We start from the raw sequence: 20,775 nt of genomic DNA on the forward strand, positions 1-20,775 counted from the left end.
GTGTGAGGACGAGAAGAGACGGAGGAGAGGACGAGTTCTGGTTCCCACAACCTCAAATCACCTCAGAGGAAAACACTAAAAACACTTCAAGTTTACCAGCAGTGGAAAGTAACTAAGTACATTTACTACAGTACAGTATAGAGGTACTTGTACTTTACTGTAGTACAGTTTGAGGTACTTGTACTTTACTGTAGTACAGTTTGACGTACTTGTACTTTACTGTAGTATTTCCATGTGATGCGACTTTCTACATCTCAGAGGGAAATATTGTACTTTCTACTCCACTACATTTATTAGACAGCTTTAGTTACTTTTCAGATGAAGATTTGACACAATGGATAATATAACAAGCTTTTAAAATACAACATATCACTCATAATACTGACTACTTTTACTGTAATACTGCATACTACATCACTATAATACTGCAGTACTTTTACTGTAATACTGCATACTACATCGCTCATAATACTGCAGTACTTTTACTGTAATACTGCATACTACATCGCTCATAATACTGCAGTACTTTTACTTGTAATGGAGTATTTGTACATAGCAGTAAAGTTAAATGTTGAGCAGCTTTTAACTGAGACTTTACTGTAAATGAGGAAACACAGTTTGAATCCACAGTGCGGCTCCTCGTCCTGATAACCGTCCCTGTTCTTTAAACACAACAAGCTCCACTCTGGGATCAGATTTCATTGTTCTCTCCCTTCAGGTCTACAGGTTGTAGATGGGTGTAACCAACATGTGACGCAGCACAGAGCTGTCAGGCAGCATTTATGACTGAATCACATGATCAGATCAGTTCAAACCTGTTTCATTTATCAGGAAATGAAGCTCAGTCAGTCGTTGCCTCTGAGAGCTGAAATGGCGCAGAAAGATCAGCTGGAACGAGAATCCTTCTCCTGTTCGATATGTCTGGATCTACTGAAGGATCCGGTGACTATTCCCTGTGGAGACAACTACTGTATGAGCTGTATTAAAGGATTCTGGGATGGAGAGGATCAGAGGAAGATCTACAGCTGCCCTCAGTGCAGAGAGGCCTTCACATCAAGGCCTGTCCTGAAGAAAAACACCATGTTAGCAGCTTTAGTGGAGCAGCTGAAGAAGACTGGACTCCAAGCTGCTCCTGCTGATCACTGCTATGCTGGACCTGAGATGTGGCCTGTGATGTCTGCACTGGGAGGAAGAGGAAATCCTCCAAGTCCTGTCTGGTGTGTCTGGCCTCTTACTGTGAGAATCACCTCAAACCTCACTATGAATCACCTCCATTTAAAAAACACAAGCTGGTGGAGCCCTCCAAGAAGCTCCAGGAGAACATCTGCTCTCGTCATGATGAGGTGATGAAGATATTCTGCCGTACAGATAAGAAGAGTATCTGTTATCTGTGCACTATGGAGGATCATAAATACCACGACACAGTCCCAGCTGCAGCAGAAAGGACTGAGAGGCAGAGAGAGCTCGGGGTGAGTCGACTAAAGATCCAGCAGAAAATCCAGGACAGAGAGAAAGATGTGAAGCTGCTTCAACAGGAGGTGGAGGCCGTCAGTCTCTCTGCTGATAAAGCAGTGGAGGACAGTGAGAAGATCTTCACTCAGCTGATCCGTCTCCTCCAGAAAAGAAGCTCTGATGTGAAGCAGCAGATCAGATCCCAGCAGGAAACTGAAGTGAGTCGAGTCAAAGAGCTTCAGGAGAAGCTGCAGCAGGAGATCACTGAGCTGAAGAAGAAAGACGCTGAACTGAAGCAGCTCTCACACACAGAGGATCACAACCAGTTTCTACACAACTACCCCTCAGTGTCACAACTCAGTGAACCTACAGACTCATCCAGCATCAATATCCGTCCTCTGAGATACTTTGAGGATGTGACAGCAGCTGTGTCAGAGCTCAGAGATAAACTACAGGACATCCTGAGGGACAAATGGACAAACATCTCACTGGCAGTGACTGAAGTGGACGTTTTACTGCCACAACCAGAACCCAAGACCAGAGCTGGGTTCTTAAAATATTCATGTGAAATCACTCTGGATCCAAACACAGCACACACAGAGCTGTTATTATCTGAGGGGAACAGAAAAGTAGAACAGACAAGTCAACAGTCTTATTCTAGTCACACAGACAGATTCACTAAATATTCTCAGGTCCTGAGTAGAGAGAGTCTGACTGGACGTTGTTACTGGGAGGTGGAGTGGAGAGGGTTAGGAGTTTTTGTAGCAGTCGCATACAAGAATATCAGCAGAGCAGGAGATGAATCTATATTTGGACGTAATGACAAATCTTGGTCTTTATATTGTGGCACTAACAGTTATGGCTTTTGCTTCAACAACATTAAAACTCCCGTCTCAGGTCCTGATTCCTCCACAGTCGGAGTGTACCTGGATCACAGAGCAGGTATTCTGTCCTTCTACAGCGTCTCTGAAACCATGACTCTCCTCCACAGAGTCCAGACCACATTCACTCAGCCTCTCTATGCTGGACTTTGTGTTTGTTATGTTTATTCCACAGCTGAGTTGTGTGAAATGAAATAGACAGAAGTCATTTCAGACTTCATGTGTCAGATGTTGTAATTCTTCATGTTTTTGTCTCCATGTTTCTGAGCTGCTCAGAGATCAGCTGACATGCTAATAGTGATATTCAACACTTTGTTTACTTTATGTTTCATTGATATGTTCAGTTTCTTTAAATGTGACTTTTTCCTGTGTGTTTTTATCCATGGAGGCTCTCACTGCTCATCACCATGTTTTTAACTTCTCTTTGTTCTAAATGTTAGTTTCATGTTTGTATTGATGTATTTGTGTCTGTTGTTTCTTAAACAGAGAAAACAGCAGAACTTCCTTCATCACAGATATTTTGTTCTCATCACTTTGTAAATTCATAAAGAAATGTTCCATCAAACTGTAATGATCATGATAATAATCATTAATGATGTTCTTGTACATAGCTGACATTCTGGGTTAAACTAACTGACTGTGTGGATGAAGTCAATCTGAACATGAAATCATTGATCACACTTTACTGATTGGATGTGTGAACAATCTGAAGCTTCAATAATCAATAAACAGGATTTTTATCAACAGTGATCAAAGTGTTTTCTTCTTTTACTGTAATACTGCATACTACATCACTCATAATACTGCAGTACTTTTACTGTAATACTGCATACTACATCACTCATAATACTGCAGTACTTTTACTGTAATACTGCATACTACATCACTCATAGTACTGCAGTACTTTTACTGTAATACTGCATACTACATCACTCATAATACTGCAGTACTTTAACTGTAATACTGCATACTACATCGCTCATAATACTGCAGTACTTTTACTGTAATACTGCATACTACATCACTCATAATACTGCAGTACTTTTACTGTAATACTGCATACTACATCGCTCATAATACTGCAGTACTTTTACTGTAATACTGCATACTCCATCACTCATAATACTGCAGTACTTTTACTGTAATACTTTAACTATTACAAGCCAGAGACCACACACACACACTCCTGACACTAAGTGTGTTTCTTTGAAGTAACTTACAGACGCTGCTGTCCTGTTTAAGCAAATGTTCTCAGACTTCGAGCAGGTGAGATAAGTGTGCGTTGCTTTTTATTTGAAGGTATTTAACGATCGGCACAAGACGGACGTCACGCCGACATGTGAAGTGTGTCGTCTGATGGGAGCTGGACGATGCTGACAGGAAGTCCAGGTGAGATAAGTGTGTCCTTTGAAAGGAAGCCGTCAGGAAGTGAACAGAGCGGAGACAAAAGATGCTCCGAGTTTCCCACATCAACACCTCATCAGACACAGAGAAGTTCATTATATCGGCTTCAACTGATCACACGCATATGAGCTGTATTCCCATGCAAATATTTCCATATAAACAATATTACGTATAAACCAGGCGGGGAGGGCGTGCAGGTGGTCGAGTGGTTTAGAGCGCATGCCATGTACGCAGCGGACCCCGGTTCGAGTCCCGGCCGGCGGACCTTTCTGCATGTCACACCCACCTCTCTCTCCCGTAATTTCCTGTCTCTCTACTTTCAAATAAAGGCGTCTATGCCAGAGAAAATCTTTAAAAAAAAAATTTTTTTAAAAAAAGGCGGGGAGTTCCGGTCCTCTGTAATGAGGCCAACGCTGAAGTAACCTAAAACTGCATTCTACCAAAAGGCCACCAGGGGGCGACCGTTTTGTTGTCAAAAGGACTTCCGTCTCTATACAAGTCAATGGAGAATTCACCAACTTCTCACTTGATTTCTAACCTCAGTAAACGTTTTCAAAATGTGTTTATGGTCTCAATCGCTAGTTTAAAGCCTTCTTCAATGCAGTATGATGTTCATTTGGGACATTTTGGCCTCCCTGATTTTATATGTGACGATAAAGCAGGGTATGCATTAGGGCGTATCTACGTGGTGATTGACAGGTTGATTGGTTCACAGGTTCAGGAGGGCGCCTCATGCTCCTCCTGATGCCCATATAAGTAGAATCCATGTTTTTATTTTACCCAGCATGCACCTGAAATTTTCAAGATGGCGCTGCTCAGATCCGATACTATTGGCATTACGTATAAACTATATTACGTATAAACTGTATTTACGTATAAACTTATTACGTATAAACTATATTACGTATAAACTTATTACGTATAAACTAAATTACGTATAAACTGTATTACGTATAAACTATATTATGTATAAACTGTATTTACGTATAAACTGTATTAACGTATAAACCGTATTTACGTATAAACTATATTACGTATAAACTATATTACGTATAAACTGTATTACGTATAAACTATATTACGTATAAACTGTATTACGTATAATCTATATTACGTATAAACTGTATTAACGTATAAACTGTATTACGTATAAACTGTATTACGTATAATCTATATTACGTATAAACTGTATTACGTATAAACTATATTACGTATAAACTGTATTACGTATAAACTGTATTACGTATAAACTATTAACGTATAAACTATATTACGTATAAAATGTATTAACGTATAAACTATATTACGTATAAACTGTATTAACGTATAAACTATATTCCGTATAAACTATATTACGTATAAACTGTATTAACGTATAAACAATATTACGTATAAACTGTATTAACGTATAAACTATATTCCGTATAAACTATATTACGTATAAACTGTATTTACGTATATACTATATTACGTATAAACTGTATTACGTATAAACTATATTACGTATAAACTGTATTTACGTATAAACTATATTACGTATAAACTGTATTTACGTATAAACTATATTACGTATAAACTGTATTACGTATAAACTATATTACGTATAAACTGTATTACGTATAAACTATATTACGTATAAACTGTATTACGTATAAACTATATTACGTATAAACTGTATTACGTATAAACTATATTACGTATAAACTATATTACGTATAAACTGTATTACGTATAAAGTGTATTTCCGTATAAACTATATTTCCGTATAAACTGTATTACGTATAAACTGTATTACGTATAAACTATATTACGTATTAATATTTCCGTATAAACTGTATTACGTATAAACTATATTACGTATAAACTGTATTACGTATAAACTGTATTACGTATAAACTATATTACGTATAAACTATATTACGTATAAACTATATTACGTATAAACTGTATTACGTATAAACTGTATTACGTATAAACTGTATTAACGTATAAACTATATTCCGTATAAACTATATTACGTATAAACTATATTACGTATAAACTATATTACGTATAAACTATATTACGTATAAACTGTATTACGTATAAACTGTATTAACGTATAAACTATATTACGTATAAACTGTATTACGTATAAACTGTATTAACGTATAAACTGTATTACGTATAAACTATATTACGTATAAACTATATTACGTATAAACTGTATTACGTATAAACTATATTACGTATAAACTATATTACGTATAAACTATATTACGTATAAACTGTATTTACGTATAAACTATATTACGTATAAACTATATTACGTATAAACTGTATTACGTATAAACTATATTTACGTATAAATTATATTACGTATAAACTGTATTTACGTATAAACTGTATTACGTATAAACTATAATACGTATAAACTATATTTACGTATAAATTATATTACGTATAAACTATATTACGTATAAACTGTATTTACGTATAAACTATATTACGTATAAACTATATTTACGTATAAATTATATTACGTATAAACTGTATTTACGTATAAACTATATTACGTATAAACTATATTTACGTATAAATTATATTACGTATAAACTGTATTTACGTATAAACTATTACGTATAAACTATATTACGTATAAACTGTATTTACGTATAAACTGTATTACGTATAAACTGTATTACGTATAAACTATATTACGTATAAACTGTATTACGTATAAACTGTATTACGTATAAACTGTATTACGTATAAACTATATTACGTATAAACTGTATTACGTATAAACTATATTACGTATAAACTGTATTACGTATAATCTATATTACATATAAACTATATTACGTATAAACTGTATTACGTATAAACTATATTACGTATAAACTATATTACGTATTAATATTTACGTATAAACTGTATTACGTATAAACTGTATTTCCATATTAATATTTGCGTAGCACCTTTACAAACTGAGGTTATAAAGTGCTTCACATAATCTAAACTGACAGATAATACAAATAAGATTAAAAGAGTATCATTATATATATATACAGCTTTAAAAAATTAAGACACAAGCACACCTTATTCTACTTAATGAGGTTCTGATTCATCTGAACTAAATCTTATTTAACGAGGAAAAGTATAATAAAACACTGCTGGGGTTATCACTATCCTCTTGCAATAGGACCAGCTGGATGGCAAAAAAAGTGCTAGAAATAGCTCAAAAGTAATTGGAATACAAAAAAAAACTATTGACCATGCCACAAAAAAAAAGTTTTCATCAATGAGAATCAAAGAAGAGCAAGACTTAAGTTTGCAAAAGACCATAAGGATTGGACCATAGAGGACTGGAGTAAAGTCATCTTCTCTGCAGCTTTGCCCAACACCTGGTCGTCTAACGGTTAGGCGGAGACCTGGAGAGGCGTACAAGCCACACTGTCTTGCACCCACTGTGAAATTTGGTGGAGGATCGGTGATGATCTGGTGATGCTTCAGCAAGGCTGGAATCGGGCAGATTAGTCTTTGCGAAGGACGCATGACTCAAGCCACCTACAAGGTTATCCTGGAAGAAAACGTGCTTCCTTCTGCTCTGGCTATGTTCCCCAAGCAGGACAATGCTCCATGCCACACAGCTAGGTCAGTCAAGATGTGGATGGAGGACCGCCAGATCGAGACCCTGACCCATGGCCAGCCCAATCTCCAGACCTGAACCCCGTTAAAAACCTCTGGAATGTAATCAAGAGGAAGATGGATGGTCACAAGCCATCAAACAAAGCTGAACTGCTTGAATTTTTGCACCAGTAGTGGCATAAGGTCACCCAAAACCAGTGTGACAGACTGGTGGAGAGCATGCCAAGAGGGTTAGGGTAAGGATGATTAAAAATCAGGGTTATTCCACCAAAGACTGATTTCTGAACGCTTCCTAAATAATTAACACAGTATTGTTGTTTCTTAATGAATATGAACTTGTTTTCTTTGTGCTATTTGGAGGTCTGAAAGGACTGCTCCTTTTTCGTTATTTTGACCATTTCTCATTTTCTGCAAATAAATGATTAAATTAATAAATATTTTTATTTGGAATTTGGGAGAAATGTTGTTAGTACTTTGTTCATCATTTCCTTTTTATTCAAACACCTATACATAATGAGCTCTGGTTCATCCTGCCAGGAGAGACACAGTTTAAAAGGTCATTCTGCTGTTTTTTAGCTGAAGGAAGTAAAGTAAAGAAATGTAAAATATAATTCCCGACTCTTCTTCTTTCCCACAGCGACAGCTTCAAAGTGCCACATGACAAAGGCCAGTTAGCAGGAAGCTGTGCTGAGACGTTAACAAAAGGATCCTAATGTGAGAGAAGTGTGCTCCCTTCGGCCCTTTGAAGTGTCCCAGTCTTCCCACAGCGACACCTCCGACCACACATCCTGTCTGAGAGCTGGGAGCAGTCCTCCATGTACGGGAACGACTTTTACATTAGTTCAGTTATTTAAATATCAGGGTTTAAATAAGTTTAATAATGATATGGACTCAGGTCTGTACACTGACAGGCTGAAGGAGGAGCAGCTACGGAAGCCTAAAGAGGCCAAAAGTTAAATCAGTCACATTAAATATAAATAAACCACTATATATAAGGCTGTTGTGTATTTGTGTGATATAATACTTGTGTTATTTACTTTTATTTCTGTTATTTTATTAGCAATATGTTTTAATTTGTGATTCTATATTGCATTTATATGTATATATTACAATTGTTTCTATTCTTTGTACTTCATTTTTGGTATTTATAGTTGTTATTTCTATCTTTCTATAAGGAGGGGGGGCTTTCACAGTGCTGCATATTATCATAATTAATACTCAGAACTGAAGTGAGATTCATTACAAGACGATTAGTTAAAACATTTCAAAATTAACCTGCATCGTTTTTACATTTAAAAAAAATTCCCGTCATATATTTCATCATTGAAGATTTCTAAAATATAGTAAATATATAAAGTATAGTAAATAAATCTGGTCTCTTCCTCGTGAGCTACAACAGCAGCTCGATTAACATTTGGCTCACAGACTGCTCCTTTAAGTAGAAGGTGAGGTTTAAACATTTTATACACGTACACTTATTATAATACTTAATATATTTGTATTATTAAAAGGACAAGACTATAATATTACATTTAATGCAAACAGTCAAAGTTATAATAAGTCTTATTAATGAAGCATCTTGAATAAAAGCAAATAAACAACAAACTTTCAAACCTCAAAATCAGTTTGTTTTTATTAAAAAGTTGAAATGATGCTGCTCCTTTAAAATTGTGCCATTTTTTACATTTTCCTTCTTAACTCACAGACGACTTAAAATACACTAATCATCTTTTGATATAAGAGACATAAACATGCACTAATTAATAACATAACTACTATATTAGTAATACTAAAGGATGAGACTTTAATATTAAACTAAAGGCAAGAAGCCCCAGTTATGGATATATGAGTCATATTACCGTAGTATCTTGAATAAAGGCGCATCTAAAAGTAATCCGATTACTGCTGTGGTGTCCAATAATAAAAATCATCTCAACTTTAGACAGAATAAAAAAAAGTAACTTTCAAACCTTAAAATCTGTTTTTGTTTTAAATAGAAACTTCCTGCTCCTTTAAAATTGTGACTTTTTTACATTTTTCTTTTTACTCTCAGACTATTTAAAATACACTAATCATCTTTTGATATAAGAGACATAAACATGTGCACTAATTAATAACATAACTACTGTATTATTACTACTAAAGGATGAGACTATAATATTACATTTAAGGCAAGCAGTCACAGTTATAATTGCCGTTATAATGATGGAAAAGAAGTCATATTACCGTAGTATCTTGAATAAAAGTGCATCTAAAAGTAACTCACAGACTATTTAAAATACACTAATCATCTTTTGATATAAGAGACATAAACATGTGCTAATTAATAACATAACTACTGTATTATTACCACTAAAGGATGAGACTATAATATTAAATTAAAGGCAAGAAGCCCCAGTTATGGATATATGAGTCATATTACCGTAGTATCTTGAATAAAAGTGCATCTAAAAAGTAGAAGAAGAGTTTAAATGCTCCTGCTCCTTTTCCCACAGGACTGGGGGTGATTTTGGGGGATAATTGGGTCTCTTTGATGTCGCTGTGAGACGACCATCATGTCTCAGCTACCTGTCGAGTGTGCCGTCCAGTCGCTGGCCGTTTTATTTAAAGCGTGACGACGATAAAAAGGTGAGATAAGTGTGCTTCCCCCCCCCCCCCCTTTCTTTTTTTCCTCTTCCCCTTTCCCACAGCCACACCTCTGCTCTCGGCTGCCTCTGCTTCGTCTACGAGCTGTGAAGTGTGCCGTTTAACAGCGTCCCTCCGTCCTCTACAACAGGAAGAGGACCTCCTGTCTCTGAGCGGAGAGGTGAGGGAATAAACGCCGCCGCACATCAAAACAACAACAACAACAACAACAAAAAGGAACGACGGCGTGATGAAGTGTGCCGACGGACGCCAGAGACACACGTGAACGTCCCACATTAAAAGACTGAATGGGAGTAAATGTGTTTAAATTACAGCTGACAGGTAACATGAAGGGAGGAGAGAGAGGTGATGAAACATACCTGGTTTCCTTGCTCGTCTACTGAGTTGGTGCCTAAAAAAAAGAGAAGAAAAAAAAGAAGAAAATCAGCAATTTTTTCACTTTTTTTCAACACAAGTCAAATTTAAACTATAACATTTGTTCATAGAGCAGTTAATTTATTTATTTTATACCCTTAAAAGATGATTATGTAATGTAATAATGTACATTTCTCCACTTTGGGACTAATAAAGGAATATTTCATCTTATTTTTTTAACTAATTTTTTGATAACAGAGAAATTAAATGCAGCTGAAATGTTAAATAAAACTAATAAAATAGAAATGTTTAATCTTATTGACTTATTCTCAAGTATAGATAACCTCTTTTAATTAAAAACACTTCCTAATATTAGTCATTTATTATTATTATGAAGACAAAGCTCTTGATTGGCTGCTTGAGTTCAGAATATAACACTTTTACATCTATTAAAGTAAAGTTTTTTCTGCTTTTTTATTCTATATTTGTATATTTTTGTGAGGATTTTGTTGCTTTAAAATCATTAAAAACTGAAAAATCTTCATGTTTTGGCCAAAATAAGACTTTAAAACATTAAAAAACTGTCATGTTGAGTTATTCAAAGCTTATTTTCTATTTTAAGACACAAACAGTATGGAGTCATTTCACTTTCACAATTATTACAAAAGTTTAAGACACTAAAATAAAAGCGAGATAACATTTCTAAACTTTTCAGCGTTATCATCTCCAAATATTAAAATCACAAACCTATCAGCTGAGAGGAAGAAAAAAAACACAAAAAAAAGATGTAAAAACTGAAATATTCCCAGAGCAGCAGCAGCAGCAGTTTATAATCCTGATTCTCCAACATTAATCCACACAGCTGAACACATTTAATCCCAAAAAATAAATTGTCAAGAGTGTAAAATATTCCCGATAATAATCCAGAGACGGACGGCAGAATTATTCCAGCAAGAAAAATATAAAAATGCAAAAGAAAAAAAAAATACATCCGTCTTCTGTCTGAGTAAAGGTGGTTTTCATCATTTTAAATTAAATCTGTTTGTTTTCCTTTAATTTAAATTAAATTAAATTAAATAACATTAAATTAAACACAGAAGAGCCTCCTGCTGCTTTCTGAACTCCACTGATCACACATGGGGACACAAACTGATGAAGGGCGCCTCCTCTTCATCGCCCCTCAGTCAGCCGGCCTCTGACTGACAGCTGCTAGCTCCGCCCACCTGGAGGCGATGAGCCAATCACAGCGCAGCACCGCCTTGCCCCTGAGACCAGACTTAAAAATGTTTTAAATCTGTTCATTCATAGGTTTTTATTGTTTTTATTTTATTTGTTTTGATGTTTTAAAATGTTATTCTATTTTTATTTTATTTGTTTTGATGTTTTAAAATTTTATTCTATTTTTATTTTATTTGTTTTGATGTTTTAAACTTTTATTCTATTTTTATTTTATTTGTTTTGATGTTTTAAATTTTTATTCTATTTTATTTTATTTGTTTTGATGTTTTAAATTTTTATTCTATTTTATTTTGTGTAAATTTATCATTATATTTATTTTATTTAGTTTTTTAATCTATTTTTTAAACCTAGTTTTAGTCTAGTTTTTATTAAACTATCTCTTATTTTATTTTAATTTTCTTTTGTCTTTTTAATCTATTTTTATTTTTTGTGCTTTATTTTTTATTTTAATTGGGTTTTCTTTCTTTTTTTTGCTCTAATTTTTCCCATTTTTACTGTTTAATAATTAGTTTTAATGTAAAGCACATTGAGTTGCAGCTGTGTATGAAATGCGTTATATAAATAATGATCTTAGTGAAAGTTAATGTCCTAATAAAACATGTTTTGTTTGTTTTTTAACCTATATTTATTTCCATTGATTCACTTTTTATACTTTGGATAAAGGCAGATAATAGAACCGTCTGTTAAGGACCTTTAAAAGCAGGAAAAGACACAATATGGATATAATATTGATTTATCACCCAGCTCTACTCTGATTTAGTAATTCAAGCATAAAAAAGGGCTAAAAAAACTCAGTATACCTGAAGTCTTCCTGCAGGCTCTGATACTCACAGCCACACAGTTTTATTTTGTCAGACTCTCAGACTTCCTGTAAACCTCAGAGTGACATCATCACACTCACCGAACACGTAGATGAGGCTGACCGCCCCGCCGACTCCCATCAGCCCCGCCAGCCGCAGCACCATCTTCTTAGCGTACGCCGTGTTCTCCCTCTGCTTCTTGTTCTCCTTCGAATGCTCCCCTCCGTCCTTCTCTCCTTCACCCGACTCAGGAGGAGGCTGACCCTAAAAACACACATAATAATAATAATAATAATATTAATAATAATAATAATAATAATAAAGAGAAAGGATGAGCTCAGGTTGAGTCTATCTAAAGCCTGAAACATGTTATAAATGAAGGTTAGTTTTATATATTTAACTATTGAAGTATTTTGTTTACAGAACATCTTAAAACATATTATTATACATATTTTATTTACACGTTTTATTAATCAAATAAAAAAGGAATAAAAACAATAACAGTTGATACTGTTATTGCACAATTTAAAGTGAAATATATGCATATAAACACACACACACATACACATTATTATACACATACTGCACAGTTGAATACTTTGAGAGGTTTACTGGGAGCAGTGCTGATGTGTACAGTTTATTCATTAAACAATGGTATCAGATCAGAACCTCCCTTAAAAACCCTATATCAGACAGACAATATTAATAAAGTGTTATGTGTACGGTACATCTTCAAACATGTCTGGATACTTCTCTTGTATGTTTTAAGGATGTTAATCGTAATAATTACACTTTTTTGTGGGTTAAACTATATCAGAAGGACAATATTAATCACGTATTTTATGTACAGTATACAGGGTTCATATCTCTTTTGTTAAAATCATTTCCAGGACATTATCGCCTCCTACAGTATGACAAGCAGCTGATCACGTGTGTTTCCCACAGAGTTTTAAGACACTATGGTGGTGGGATCTCAGTCTGGGAGCATGCATATACATTAGGGGTCAAAATATTGATTCATCAGTGCATTGCAATATTTTTTTCCCAAATTCAATATCAATTTATTAAATCCTCTGAATAGATTCAACCCCTGGCCAGTGGAGGCGCGGTGAGCAACACCTTTGTGTGATTGGCGTTGTAAAGACGGAGGCAGCACTCGACCAAACAACAACAACAACAACAACAACACGGCAACCGAAGCAAACTTGTTGACAGAGGCAATAAATGAATGAGGATTAACGGAGAAAGTACCGGCAGTTGCCACCAACATGCTACTTGCTGTCAGTCTCATTGAGTTATTGCATGTTTGGCTGCTTTGCCCACATACTCGATTTGGCTTAAAATCCCTGCGGTCATGCGAGTTCTCGGCAGAGTGAGAAGCACCTCAGCACCTGGCTAAAATGTTATGTGAGTTATATCACAATTGCCAAGAGAAAAGTTTACATGCACTTTACTTCAGTGTTAATTCAGTACTGTCATATTTGTTTTACTTTTGTACTCCGTCATCAGTATTATTGTGCTAATGCTTTATTTTCAGATGTTTTATTGCTCAGAAATGCATTAAAATAAAAAGGTACGGTACTCTAATGAATTATTTGTGTATTTCTACTAATAACTAAATCGATATCGAAGCATTTAAATCAATATTGAATCGAATCGTGTGGTTCTTAACAATACCCAGCATGCATATACATACAGAAGCAGAGAAGAGCTGAGCCTTCATGTTGCTCATTGAAGGCAGCGTGAGAAGAGACGATGCATAACGCAAACATTATAAACAGTTTGCATTTCCTCTAAAGGCAGAGAGAAGGTTTACCAGGACATTTTACTTTTTCCATAACTGGGAAATCGGTCAATCATTTTCCAGGACTTGTGGGTACCCTGCTTTAATAATTACACCTTTTATTGTGGGATTAACTGTATCAGAGTCTGTGTGTGTGTGTGTGTGTGTGTGTGTGTGTGTGTGTGTGTCTGAAGTCATTCATACAGGAGGGAGGAGGAAGAGGAGGAGGAGATATTAGGTTTAAAAGGAGGGTAAGGATGAAGAGCTGCTCTGACCTTCAAACCTAAAACAAACCTTGACATCGTTTATCTCCCAGCTGCTGTTTATCTAACGTTAACTAAGCTTTTTACACACTTTTATCTTATTATTTACATTATTCAGCTAGTAAAAAAGAGTGTTATTATGTGAGGAGTTAATATAATAAACGAAGAGGGAGCAACGCTTTAATAAAACACCACTGAAGCCAGCTAAATATCGTAGTTAACAGCAGTCAGAAAGCATTTTAATAGACGTTTTTAGCTTCAGGTGTAATGAGTTTGATAACAGCATGCTAACATTAGCCAGCTAGCATTAGCCACATTAAGCTTCATTCATTCAGCGGACAGCGGCGGGTTTAACGGTTATTTTTACGGTATTTAAAGGTGACAGGTTACCGGGATAGCTGACCTAATATAACCCGTTAATGCGGTGTTAAATGGCTCTGTGTGTCTGCTTAATATTTAAAGATGTTAAGCTAGTTTTAAAACAGGTTGGAAATGTCAGTTATAGGTGAGTTTGTTTTGTGTAACAGGTGTAGCTCCAGTGGGCGGGGTTAGCGGTGTCGTAATGTAATAACAGCGTTCTATTATGGCGCCGGCGCGGTGAGGTGTTTAAACCGAGCGTACCTGGCTCTGCTGTTGCTGCTGGAGCTTCTCCTGGAGGATGGCCTGAGCGAGTCCGACTGTCGGCTTCTCTGTGGAGAGTGTCCGAAAGATGTCCACTGTAGCCGGGGAGGAGGAGGCGGCGGCCGCCCCGCTGCGGAGCCTCCAGAGGCCCCGGCTGGCCCGCACACACATGGGGAACACCGACATCTTGGGAGAGAGAGGAGCGCTTTAGCTGCCGGCGAGCGTGTATGACGCGGGGCGAAAGGACAAAAGGGCGCGATTGGCTAGAGCTTGTGTGGGTGGCAGGTGCGACGACCAATCGGAGTAGAGGGAGGCCACGTGGAGAGGGGTGAAGGCGGGTGGTGGAGCGTATTGTCCAATCAGAGGCAAGAATTAGTCTGACCTTCGATTACGACTCAAAACTGCCATGATGGTTGATGGCAAAAGTCCCAAAGTTTGGGCAATTATGTGACCTGTATTTAACAAACATCAGGAACAATTAATATAAAAAACTCTGTATTGTTTTAGAAAATATAAATTCAAACTTTGATTACATATATAGAATAAACTAGAAAGTAAAATACATTTACTCAAAAAGTTTGAGGTACTTGTACTTTACTGTAGTAGAGTTTGAGGTACTTGTACTTTACTGTAGTACAGTTTGAGGTACTTGTACTTTACTGTAGTATTTCCATGTGATGCTACTTTCTACATCTCAGAGGGAAATATTGTACTTTTTACTCCACTACATTTATTTGACAGTGTACAATGTGTGTGTGTGTGTGTGTGTGTGTGTGTGTGTGTGTGTGTGTGTGTGTGTGTGTGTGTGTGTGTGTGTGTGTGTGTCAGCACTATCCAGATGTTTTTCTATTGGTTAAAGACACAAATTCACAAGTCAAAGTTCACTAAAGTTACATTTGACATGAACTAAAGAAGATGAACTCCTTGGATTCAGGTAACAACATGACAACATGACCTTTCCTCTGGCGCCACCTTCAGGATAAACTGTTTTTCTCCAGTAGTGGTAAAGAGATAAAAACAGCCCAGGTGTCTCTTTAGTGGTTTAGTGTTGTATTGTGTGATGACCTTTACAGCCTCTGGGGGGAGCTGTAGTGTTTTAGTCTGTCTTTATAGCAGTGGTCTCCAACCCTGCTCCTGGAGAGCTACTGCCCTGCATGTTTTAGGTATCTCCTCACTCTAACTCGTTATCAAGCAGCTGAGGCTCGTCAAAGGGCTTGATAACGAGTTGATTATTAGAATCAGGTGTGTTAGAGTGAGGAGATACCTAAAACATGCAGGGCAGTAGCTCTCCAGGAGCAGGGTTGGAGACCACTGCTATATAGACTCTGGATGTTGTACCTCTGCAGGTGTGTGTCTGAATGACCTGGTGCAGGTAGCAGCTCATGAGATCAGTCACACTCTCCAGACCCTCAGACTCTGATGCATCTCAACACCACCAACACCAGCCAGAGGAACATCTACCTGGACGACATGTGGAGCATCCAGAAACACTACGGTACTAAAACACATATAACAACCAGAACATGCAGTATTACAGTCAAAGTAATGCAGTTTTATGAGTGATGTAGTATGCAGTATTACAGTAAAAGTACTGCAGTACTGTGAGTGATGTAGTATGCAGTATTACAGTAAAAGTACTGCAGTATTATGAATGATGTAGTATGCAGTATTACAGTAAAAGTACTGCAGTATTATGAGCGATGTAGTATGCAGTATTACAGTAAAAGTACTGCAGTATTATTAGTGATGTAGTATGCAGTATTACAGTAAAAGTACTGCAGTATTATTAGTGATGTAGTATGCAGTATTACAGTAAAAGTACTGCAGTATTATGAGTGATGTAGTATGCAGTATTACAGTAAAAGTACTGCAGTATTATGAGTGATGTAGTATGCAGTATTATAGTAAAAGTACTGCAGTATTATGAGCGATGTAGTATGCAGTATTACAGTTAAAGTACTGCAGTATTATAGTGATGTAGTATGCAGTATTATAGTAAAAGTACTGCAGTATTATGAGTGATGTAGTATGCAGTATTACAGTAAAAGTACTGCAGTATTATTAGTGATGTAGTATGCAGTATTACAGTAAAAGTACTGCAGTATTATGAGTGATGTAGTATGCAGTATTACAGTAAAAGTACTGCAGTATTATGAGTGATGTAGTATGCAGTATTACAGTAAAAGTACTGCAGTATTATGAGTGATGTAGTATGCAGTATTATAGTAAAAGTACTGCAGTATTATGAGTGATGTAGTATGCAGTATTACAGTAAAAGTACTGCAGTATTATGAGTGATGTAGTATGCAGTATTACAGTAAAAGTACTGCAGTATTATGAGTGATGTAGTATGCAGTATTATAGTAAAAGTACTGCAGTATTATGAGCGATGTAGTATGCAGTATTACAGTTAAAGTACTGCAGTATTATAGTGATGTAGTATGCAGTATTACAGTAAAAGTACTGCAGTATTATAGTGATGTAGTATGCAGTATTACAGTAAAAGTACTGCAGTATTATAGTGATGTAGTATGCAGTATTACAGTAAAAGTACTGCAGTATTATGAGTGATGTAGTATGCAGTATTACAGTAAAAGTACTGCAGTATTATAGTGATGTAGTATGCAGTATTACAGTAAAAGTACTGCAGTATTATAGTGATGTAGTATGCAGTATTACAGTAAAAGTACTGCAGTATTATAGTGATGTAGTATGCAGTATTACAGTAAAAGTACTGCAGTATTATAGTGATGTAGTATGCAGTATTACAGTAAAAGTACTGCAGTATTATGAGTGATGTAGTATGCAGTATTACAGTAAAAGTACTGCAGTATTATGAACGATGTAGTATGCAGTATTACAGTAAAAGTACTGCAGTATTATAGTGATGTAGTATGCAGTATTACAGTCAAAGTACTGCAGTATTATGAACGATGTAGTATGCAGTATTACAGTAAAAGTACTGCAGTATTATGAGTGATGTAGTATGCAGTATTACAGTAAAAGTACTGCAGTATTATGAGTGATGTAGTATGCAGTATTACAGTAAAAGAAGAAAACACTTTGATCACTGTTGATAAAAATCCTGTTTATTGATTATTGAAGCTTCAGATTGTTCACACATCCAATCAGTAAAGTGTGATCAATGATTTCATGTTCAGATTGACTTCATCCACACAGTCAGTTAGTTTAACCCAGAATGTCAGCTATGTACAAGAACATCATTAATGATTATTATCATGATCATTACAGTTTGATTGAACATTTCTTTATGAATTTACAAAGTGATGAGAACAAAATATCTGTGATGAAGGAAGTTCTGCTGTTTTCTCTGTTTAAGAAACAACAGACACAAATACATCAATACAAACATGAAACTAACATTTAGAACAAAGAGAAGTTAAAAACATGGTGATGAGCAGTGAGAGCCTCCATGGATAAAAACACACAGGAAAAAGTCACATTTAAAGAAACTGAACATATCAATGAAACATAAAGTAAACAAAGTGTTGAATATCACTATTAGCATGTCAGCTGATCTCTGAGCAGCTCAGAAACATGGAGACAAAAACATGAAGAATTACAACATCTGACAGATGAAGTCTGAAATGACTTCTGTCTATTTCACTTTACACAACTCAGCTGTGTCTCCAACCCAAAGTCCAGCATAGAGAGGCTGAGTGAATGTGGTCTGGACTCTGTGGAGGAGAGTCATGGTTTCAGAGACGCTGTAGAAGGACAGAATACCTGCTCTGTGATCCAGGTACACTCCGACTCTGGAGGAACCAGGACCTGAGACGGTAGTTTTAATGTTGTTGAAGCAAAATCCATACCTGTTAGTGCCACAATATAAAGCCCAAGATTTGTCATTACGTCCAAATAGAGATTCATCTGCTCTGCTGATATTCTTGTATGCGACTGCTACATAAACTGCTGCTCCTCTCCTCTCCACCTCCCAGTAACAACGTCCAGTCAGACTCTCTCTACTCAGGACCTGACACGTATTAATGAATCTGTCTGTGTGACTAGAATAAGACTGTTGTTGTTCCGTCCGTTCTACTTTTCTGTTCCCCTCAGATAATAACAGCTCTGTGTGTACTGTGTTTGGATCCAGAGTGATTTCACGTGAATATTTCAAGAACCCAGCTCTGGTCTTGGGTTCTGGTTGTGGCAGTAAAACGTCCACTTCAGTCACTGCCAGTGAGATGTTTGTCCATTTGTCCCTCAGGATGTCCTGTAGTTTATCTCTGAGCTCTGACACAGCTGCTGTCACATCCTCAAAGTGTCTCAGAGGACGGATATTGATGCTGGATGAGTCTGTAGGTTCACTGAGTTGTGACACTGAGGGGTAGTTGTGTAGAAACTGGTTGTGATCCTCTGTGTGTGAGAGCTGCTTCAGTTCAGCGTCTTTCCTCTTCAGCTCAGTGATCTCCTGCTGCAGCTTCTCCTGAAGCTCTTTGACTCGACTCACTTCAGTTTGCTGCTGGGATCTGATCTGCTGCTTCACATCAGAGCTTCTTTTCTGGAGGAGACGGATCAGCTGAGTGAAGATCTTCTCACTGTCCTCCACTGCTTTATCAGCAGAGAGACTGACGGCCTCCACCTCCTGTTGAAGCAGCTTCACATCTTTCTCTCTGTCCTGGATTCTCTGCTGGATGTTTAGTCGACTCACCTCGAGCTCTCTCTGCCTCTCAGTCCTTTCTGCTGCAGCTGGGACTGTGTCGTGGCCTTTATGATCCCCCATAGTGCACAGATAACAGATACTCTTCTTATCTGTACGGCAGAATATCTTCATCACCTCATCATGACGAGAGCAGATGTTCTCCTGGAGCTTCTTGGAGGGCTCCACCAGCTTGTGTTTTTTAAATGTAGGTGATTCATAGTGAGGCTGGAGGTGATTCTCACAGTAAGAGGCCAGACACACCAGACAGGACTTGAAGGCTTTCAGCTTCCTCTCAGTGCAGACATCACAGGCCACATCTTCAGGTCCAGCATAGCAGTGATCAGCAGGAGCAGCTTGGAGTCCAGTCTTCTTCAGCTGCTCCACTAAAGCTGCTAACATGGTGTTTTTCTTCAGGACAGGCCTCGGTGTGAAGGCCTCTCTGCACTGAGGGCAGCTGTAGATCTTCCTCTGATCCTCTCCATCCCAGAATCCTTTAATACAGCTCATACAGTAGCTGTGTCCACAGGGAATAGTCACCGGATCCTTCAGTAGATCCAGACAGATCACACAGGAGAAGGATTCTCGGTCCAGCTGATCTCTCTGCGCCATTTCAGCTCTCAGAGGCAACGACTGACTGAGTTTCACTTTCTATTTGATCATGTGATCCTGCTGAATGCAGCCTGACAGCTCTGTGCTGCGTCACATGTTGGTTACACCCATCTACAACCTGTAGACCTGAAGGGAGAGAACAATGAAATCTGATCCCAGAGTGGAGCTTGTTGTGTTTAAAGAACAGGGACGGTTATCAGGACGAGGAGCCGCACTGTGGATTCAAACTGTGTTTCCTCATTTACAGTAAAGTCTCAGTTAAAAGCTGCTCAACATTTAACTTTACTGCTATGTACAAATACTCCATTACAAGTAAAAGTACTGCAGTATTATGAGTGATGTAGTATGCAGTATTACAGTAAAAGTACTGCAGTATTATGAGTGATGTAGTATGCAGTATTATAGTAAAAGTACTGCAGTATTATGAGCG

The 20,775-nt window shown here is 36.8% G+C and overlaps 2 protein-coding genes and 1 pseudogene across 2 annotated transcripts in view; 1 reads left to right on the plus strand and 2 right to left on the minus strand.

The window, feature by feature from the left end:
• Nucleotides 1-15,277, minus strand: part of timm50 (translocase of inner mitochondrial membrane 50 homolog (S. cerevisiae)) — a gene marked incomplete in the record, with an annotated part of 38,771 nt that extends 23,494 nt beyond the window's left edge. The window contains 3 exon segments of the mRNA XM_062418578.1: nt 10,373-10,404; nt 12,508-12,670; nt 15,074-15,277. Coding sequence (XP_062274562.1) covers nt 10,373-10,404; nt 12,508-12,670; nt 15,074-15,259 — 381 coding nt within the window.
• Nucleotides 871-2,989, plus strand: LOC133979996 (tripartite motif-containing protein 16-like; annotated as a pseudogene).
• Nucleotides 15,278-18,188: 2,911 nt separating the features above from the next.
• LOC133980793 (tripartite motif-containing protein 16-like) lies at nt 18,189-20,345 on the minus strand. The gene has a single exon (XM_062419598.1). It carries the CDS (start codon nt 20,343-20,345, stop codon nt 18,693-18,695), a length of 1,653 nt encoding a protein of 550 aa, XP_062275582.1. The 3' UTR covers nt 18,189-18,692.
• Between the last annotated feature and the right edge of the window lie 430 nt (nt 20,346-20,775).

The sequence above is a fragment of the Scomber scombrus genome, chromosome 5, assembly GCF_963691925.1.
Source record: "Scomber scombrus chromosome 5, fScoSco1.1, whole genome shotgun sequence".
Classification (NCBI taxonomy): domain Eukaryota; kingdom Metazoa; phylum Chordata; class Actinopteri; order Scombriformes; family Scombridae; genus Scomber; species Scomber scombrus.

Coding starts and splice junctions, on each gene's coding strand:
- LOC133980793 (XM_062419598.1), bottom strand. CDS start 20,345: ATGGCGCAGAGAGATCAGCTGGACCGAGAATCCTTCTCCTGTGTGATC.